General features: G+C 50.5%; 1 protein-coding gene across 1 annotated transcript in view; it reads left to right on the forward strand.

Annotated features, from left to right (window-relative positions):
• LMNA (lamin A/C) overlaps nucleotides 1-5,110 on the forward strand; it is a 46,063-nt gene extending 40,953 nt beyond the window's left edge. Inside the window, exons 11-13 of the mRNA XM_016221559.2 lie at nucleotides 86-175; nucleotides 900-1,169; nucleotides 1,448-5,110. Of these exons, the coding sequence (XP_016077045.1) occupies nucleotides 86-175; nucleotides 900-1,169; nucleotides 1,448-1,474 (387 nt within the window). The 3' untranslated portion in view covers nucleotides 1,475-5,110. The remainder of the gene's footprint in view (nucleotides 1-85; nucleotides 176-899; nucleotides 1,170-1,447) is intronic.
• Nucleotides 5,111-7,610: the final 2,500 nt, after the last annotated feature.

The raw sequence follows: 7,610 nt of genomic DNA on the forward strand, positions 1-7,610 counted from the left end.
GGTGGTCACTGTGGGTGGCTACACTGCGCACCCCTTCCCTGGCCCTGACCCCTAACCCTTGGGCCTGGTCCCATGTCCCTGACAGGAGGTAGCCATGCGCAAGCTGGTGCGCTCAGTGACTGTGGTCGATGACGATGACGATGAGGACGGAGATGACCTGATCCATCACCACCACGTGAGTGGCAGCCGCCGCTGAGGCCGAGCCCACACTGGGCAGCCAGCCGGGACTGGGGGCAGCCTCTCCCTGGCCTCCCCATGCCAAAAATCGTTTCATTAAAGAACGTTTTGGAACTTCACTTGCTGCCCTGGCTTTTCTTCTCTCTCCTCCCTATACCTTGAACAGGGAACCCAGGTGTCTGGGCGCCCTACTCTGGTAAGGAAGGGAGTGGGAACTCTCTGATGCCATGGAATATTCCCATGGGAGCAGTGGACAAGGGTCCGGATTTGTCTCTTGGGAAGGGGACGGGAGGACAGACGTGGGGCATCCAGCCCTGCCTCTCTCCCCCCATTTCTGTTGCATGCATGTCCTTTCTTCCCCATTTTCCTGCAAGATCCTTCTCTCATTCCCACCCTCTCTGATTTATTTTGCATGCCTGCTGCCCTACAAGCCTACTCACTCTCTCCCCCCACTTAAGCTTAGGGTAGCTAGGACAGAGTCAGAGCCACAACTCCATTCCCTGTCCCCAAGTCTTCCTGACCCTTCTCCCTTTCACATCTCCCCTCCCCCTCCTCCCAGCCCAGCCTCTCAAGCCCTATTGCCTGCGCTCTGGTCCCTTGAGGACAGAACCCCACCTACCTGCGTGATGGCGGGGAGCCTGCAGGAGCGTGGAGCTGGCTGTTAGGCCTAAGCAGTCAGTCCCAAACTCGCCGTCCCGCCTGAGCCTTGTCTCCCTCCTCAGGGATCCCACTGCAGCAGCTCGGGGGACCCAGCTGAGTACAACCTGCGCTCTCGCACTGTGCTGTGCGGGACTTGCGGGCAGCCCGCCGATAAGGCGTCTGCCAGCGGCTCAGGAGCCCAGGTGGGCGGATCCATCTCCTCTGGCTCTTCTGCCTCCAGTGTCACAGTCACTCGCAGCTACCGCAGTGTGGGGGGCAGTGGGGGTGGCAGCTTCGGGGACAACCTGGTCACCCGCTCCTACCTCCTGGGCAACTCCAGTCGCCGAACCCAGGTGAGTTGTTTTTTTACCTCCACACCCCACAGGCAGAGGACCCTGGTCCTTAAGGGTTAGAGCAAGGTGGCCCTGTGAGGGGAGAGCCTTCTCTCCCGCAGCCCGGGGGAGCGGGAGCCTCCCCACTGCCACCCAAGATCCTAGACAGTTCACTCCTGCATTCTGCCCCTCCTGTCTGAGCCCCAGACTGGAGGGCAGGGGCAGGGCTGAGGGTTGGGAGGGCGGGTAGGGGGCCAGGCACTGCCCTCATACCTCTCTCCTTCTCTCTTCTCTCTTAGAACCCCCAGAACTGCAGCATCATGTAATCTGGGACCTGCCAGGCAGAGGTGGGGACGCAGGCCTCCTGCTTCCTCCTCACCTCATGGCCATCCCATCCCTGCACCTCATGGGATGGGGCTTGAAGCCAAAGAAAAATGCCCCTTTGGTTTTTTTCTTCTATGTGTTTTTTTCTAAGAGAAATTATTTTCTACAGTGGTTTTATACTGAAGGAAGAACACAAGCAAAAAAAAAAAAAAGCATATATCTCAGTTTGTCCTTCATTTCCCCAGCTTTCAGGAAACTCCATATCTGCCTTAAAACCAAAGAGAGCTCCTCTAGGAGCCAAGGGATGGGGGTGCTTTTACAGAGCTGAGTTCCTGCTTTTCTGCCCTGCCTGCAGCCCCCACCCCGGGACCCCATGAACATGGTACCTGAGAGGCAGGTGCAGTCTTCTCTGCCACCTTCCCAGGGAGGAGGGCTGGGCTGGCCCCCATCGGTCCAGTGTACCTGGCTGAGGCTCCTCTTCCTGCCCGCCCCCAGTCCCACCCCTGTCCCTAGCCCCAGGGTGATGATTCTCCCACGTACTAGCTGCGCTTGCTTTTTTGTATTTTATGTAGACAAGAGATGGGAATGAGGTGAGCGGTAAAGGAAGGGGAAGAAAGGTCAGTGTGGACCTGCTTTCACCCAGCTTTAGAGCAGGAGCAGGGTCTGCCCGGTCACTGGAGATCGAGGTCAAGTGGGTACAGGGGAGACAGGAAAGGAGGCTTACTAGAAAGGGTGAGAGCCTGTGGGGCCCCACCCCAGGAGGAAGGCGAGAAGGGGTGGAGGGTGTGTGGCAGTGGTTTTTGACAAACACTAAGGATCCCCTTGGCTCCCCATTCCCCATCTGCACCCCTTCTCTCCTCCCTGTGTCAATACACTAGCTGTTTCTATTCCTGTCTGCTGTGGTGTCTTTGTTGGTGGGCGTCACCGTGTGTTCTGAGGGGCAGACACACAAATGTTGCACTGTCACCAGCGTCCTCATGCTCACTGTTGCCCAGCCTCACCCCTGCTCTAGGTGGGGGGGCAAGATGCAGTCCTCAGAGCACCCCAGGTGCACATTTGTGGTGGCTGTGGGCAGAGGCTGTGACATAAGCAACACTCAGGGGGCTCTCCCTTCACCCCACCAGCACTTACCCAGTACCTTCTACATACTGGGGACCTTCTACATATGGACCCAGTCTCAGGGTAGTGACATCTCAGGGAGTAGAAGCAAGTGAGGGCCACAGGAAAGGAGTAGACTGACTGCAAACACACAGATAATGTCCCTTTATGCCTTACTCTGCTCAGCTTGGGGAGAGGAAATAAATAAGGCAACAAATTCAGTGCCCTCAGGGAACTTACACTCCAGCAATAGTCAAGAAACATGGATTGCTGAGGACAAAGGGGTGTGTCAGGCAGAGTAGGAGCCTCAGAGAGGGAGGTGGTTTTATAATCTGGAGGCATGAGGAACCCAGACTAATGGAAAGGACCTCAAAATAGGAAAGTGAGTCATGGTGACCGGCCATTCTGTGGCTTTTTGTACAACCTAAAGCATCTCTGCACCGTCTCATTTGACCCTCTTACTGTCTCAAAAGGTAGTTATTGTCCCCTTTGCCCCTAGAAATGGGGACTCAAGGCCACACAGCTTTAGGCAAGTAGCCAAGGGCTCTCTCTGCAGCCAAGGGCTCTGGCTGCAGACCCTTGCTCCTGTGACATCATACTCCCTGTCTGAACAAAAAATACTGACGATAAAATATACGTTTACATCCCCTGGGCAGAAGAGTTAAGCCTGCTTTCAAATCAGTGAGAGCCTGGCCAGCATAGCTCAGCGGTTGAGCATCAGCCTAGGATCCAGGAGATCGGGGTTCGATTCCCAGTTAGGGCACATACATGGGTTGTGGGCTCAACCCCAAGTGGGGGGCGTGCAGGAGGCAGCTGATCAATGAGTTTCTCATTGATGTTTCTATCTCTCTCTCTCCCTCTCCCTTCTTCTCTCTGAAATCAATTTTTTAAAACATATTAAAAAAAATTAGTGAGAAAAAGCATGTGTGGGATTATGAGAAAACATTGGAAAAAGCAAAATGAAATGAGCCTCTGAATTCATTCTGGAAACCCCTGTTTCCCCACGGGCTTTGAAAGGGCTTCTGAGAGAATGAGGTCCCTGCCTCATGTGGGCAAATTCAAAGAAGGAAACCCCTCTCCCAGCCCTGGGCTAAGGCCCCAGGGGCCCTGGTGGGCCTTGGACATCAGTGAAGGAGGCCCATCTCTGAGGGCGCCTACATGCACTTCCAAGTCTGGGCACCTGGGGGCGCCAGAGCCCCACCCATGGCCAACAAGGGGTCCACTCACCTTGGGCTCAGTTGAGCCTGGTGGATGGATCTGGCTCTGAATTATAGGGGCTGTGGGGACACTGTGGGCTGGGGAACACCAGAACCAGCAGGCCAGAGGGCTGAGGGGATAAGGCAAGTCAGCGAAAACTGCAGCAAGCTGGTGACCTCACATGACAGGACACAACACTCAGCAGGCCACATGTAATTATACATTATATATATATATATTTGTTGTTGTTAGAATGTAACACATAACCTGTAGTAAAACTGAAAACACAGATAAGTACAAAGAAGGAGGGGGGGGAATCATCCCTTTTCAATCACCCAGAGGCAACCACTGATGGATCTCCTTCAAGATGTTTTTTCCTGAGCATGTACTTTACACAGTTAAGATCTCACTGTGGCTTAAAATTCGATTCTGCTCTTTTCTCAGTTAAAATGCATAAGCAATTTCCAATGTACTTTCAAAGTTTATAAACATTATTTTTAAATAACTGATTCTTTTTCTGTCTGTTTCATGTAACACTTTGCCATTGCAGAGAGGACAGAAAAGGAGCGAGAGAAAAAAAATCATCTCAGCAAAGCCATCATGAACATTATGGTGGGAGGACGTTGAGCATTTTATTTCATTTTATTTTTCAATTTTGAAATAGACACAACATTTACAATTTTTTTACTGGCTGTTATAAATAATGCTTCCTGGAATGTATATCTTTGCACATATCTCTAGGAATTTCCATGAAATAAGTTCCAAGAAGGAGACTGGCTAACTCAGAGGTGTCCATGTTATAAAGGCCATTGATAATATTTCCAAGTGTCACCCAGAGAAACTAGACCTTTGTCATTCTCACCTGCAGCGGAGCTTACTTCCCCTCATACTCCCCCCAACACCACAAGTTTTGTCAGTTTTAATTTTTGCTAACTTGATAGGAAAACAATTATTTTTCATTATTGTTTCAAATCACATTTGTTTGAAAAGAAGTTGAAATTTTTTTATTAATATGTATGGGTTACTTGCATTTCTTCTGGTGTAACATGTTTCTATACCTTTTACTCATTTTTTTCTTTTTATGTATTGATTGTAAAGAGAGAAAGAAACATTGATTTGCTGTTCCGCTTCTTTATGCATCATTCGTTGACTCTTGTATGTGCTCTGACCCAGGGATCAAACCCAAAACCTGGGAGTATCAGGACGATGCTCTAACTAACTGAACTGCCCAGCCAGACCCTTTGCTCATTTTTAATTTTTTATTGCCAAGATTATCTTTTTCATGTTGATTTTTAAGATTACATGTTTTGAAAATATTTTATAAAGGGTGTTTATTATATAAACAGACTTTTTCAATGTTTATACAACACTTCATTTAATTCCCCTCTGGACATTTCATTAATTCCCAGTTTTATATTGTAAAGAATGCTACAGCGAATGCTTTTTCTTTAAATATTTCAGGTGCCCCGCTGGCATGGCTCAGTGGTTGAGCATCAGCCTATGATCTAGGAGATCAAGGATCGATTCCCGGTCAGGGCACATGCCCGGGTTGTGGGCTTGATCCCCAGTCGGGGGCGTGCAGGAGGCAGCCGATCAATGACTCTGTCATCATTGATATTTCTCTCTCTCCCTCTCCTTTCCTCTCTCTGAAATCGATAAAGATATATTTTAAATAAATAAATAAATAAATAAATAAATAAATAAATAAATAAATATTTCAGGTAATTTCTTAGGATGGAATCCTAATGACTCCCCTGATGACTGGTCTAAATTTGTGACCACCCCCCACCCCCTGTACTGCCTCCCCCGTTGCTCCTGTCCCTAGCCCAGTGTCCCCTTTCTCCAGGTCCTCTCTCTTCCAACTTCCCCTCCTCACTCTCAGCTGCTGACCTATTTCCTTCTTTCTTCCAAAAAGACTGCTCTTGTCAAGGTCCCCATGCCCTGCACATTGCTTGCCCCGTGGTGACTTCTCAGTCCTCATCTGCCTTGAACTTCTTTGTCACGATGATCACTCTCTGGTCCTCCTCAGCTTACGCTGCTGGTTCTTCTTCTTCTCCCTGACCTCTGACCTCTGACCTCTAACAGAGGGCATGCCCCAGGGCTCAATTCTTCTCCTCTCTGCCTATGCTAGGCCCCGAGAGACTCCCTCCAGCCTCATGACTGGTGACTCCCAAGTTTACAGTTTATCCCATTCCTTTGCCCTAAATTCCAGTCATGAATATCCATTCCATGGTCTAATGGCATCTCAAAGTTAACACGCCCCAAACTGATATCCTGAGGACTACCCACGTCCCCCCCTTCCCCCCACCCCATGTGCTAGGCCGCAGTCTTCCCCATCTCAGCTGGTGACCATCCTTCCTTCCAGCTGTTCAGGCAAAAGGACCTGCAGTTCATCCTAAACTCCTCTCATCCTCTCGCACCCTACATTCACCCATTAGCAAATCCTGTCAGCTCCATCTTTAAAATATATCTGGAATCCAGTAAGAATGCCTACCACCACCACCGCCACCGCCACCGCCGCCATCTCCTGTCTGGATTATAGCACTAGTTTCCAAAGTGGTCTCCTTCCTGCTCTCGCTCCATGCAGTTTATTCTCCACACAGTAGCAGAGTGATCCTGTGATAGCTTGTTTTTTCCTGCTCAAAACCTTCCAGAACCTTCCCAAAGCCCTCAATGTAAAAGCCGAAGTCCTCACAATGCCAGGCAAAGCCAGACGTGACGATCCCTTCACCTCGTGTCTCAGCGCTCTCACTCACGCTCACTCAACCCCCGGCAACCGCCTTAGTATTCCCAGAGCATACAGAGCACAGACCTGCCTCAGGACACTTGCACTCGTGCTTCCCTCTGCCTGGACCACTTTTCCCATCAAATATCTACATGCTTGTTCCCTCATTTTCGTCAGGTCTCTATCCAAAAGCCTTCCCCAACCAAATGCTAGGAAATAGCATGCTCCTCCCCACCCTGAGGCTTGTCGCTCTCAAGCCACCCTCCCTGCTTTGCTGTTCTCCAGGGCACTTACTACCACTGCACGTATTTCATTTGTGTGTTTGTTCACTTTGTCCTCCATACCAAAATACATACAACTGAGGACAGGTTTCTTTATCGATTAGTTGATTTTAGAGAGGGGGGAAGGGAAAGAGAGAGAGAAAGATCGATTTGTTGTTCCACTTATTTATGCATTCATTGGTTGATTCTTGTATATGTTATGACCGGGGATCGAACCCACAACCTGGACATATGGGGACAACGCTCTCACCAACTGAGCTATCCGGCGAGGGCTGAGGCAGGTACAGTGGCACCTCCGTTTTCGAACGTGACCCGTTTCCCGAAGCCCCTTCGAGTTCTGAAACGTTGGAAAACCGAGGGATCCACAGCCGACAGCGGGGCTCAGGATGTGCCCTCAGCGGAAGCCGGGGCATGTTGCACTTCCGAGGCGGGTTCGGAAACGGAAGCATTTCCTGCCGGGTTTCCGGCCTTCGCAACCGGAAATGGTCGTCAATGGAGACGTTCGAAAACCGAGGTACCGCTGTATTTCTGTCTGTTTGATTCATGTTGAGTCCCAAGGACCTAGTGCAGTACCTGACAACATAGTGGGGACTTTATGAGTATTGTAAAAGCATAGCCTCAGAAATGGAACCTGAGACCTGCTGCCAAGCTGCTTCCGAAGAGATGGAGCCGATTCTCACCCTCACCACTAGTGGGCAGACTATCTGCACCCTAGTCCCACTCCAAGGGAGGCGACTGACACCCAGGGAGCAGAGTGTGCTGCTGGGGGAGCCCGGGCCTCCTGACTGCCAGGAAGGGAGGGCTTTACCGAGGAAGGGGTTCTTTTGGGGTAGGCAT

This window comes from Miniopterus natalensis, chromosome 19 (assembly GCF_054644295.1).
Source record: "Miniopterus natalensis isolate mMinNat1 chromosome 19, mMinNat1.hap1, whole genome shotgun sequence".
In the NCBI taxonomy this organism is placed as follows: Eukaryota; Metazoa; Chordata; class Mammalia; order Chiroptera; family Miniopteridae; genus Miniopterus; species Miniopterus natalensis.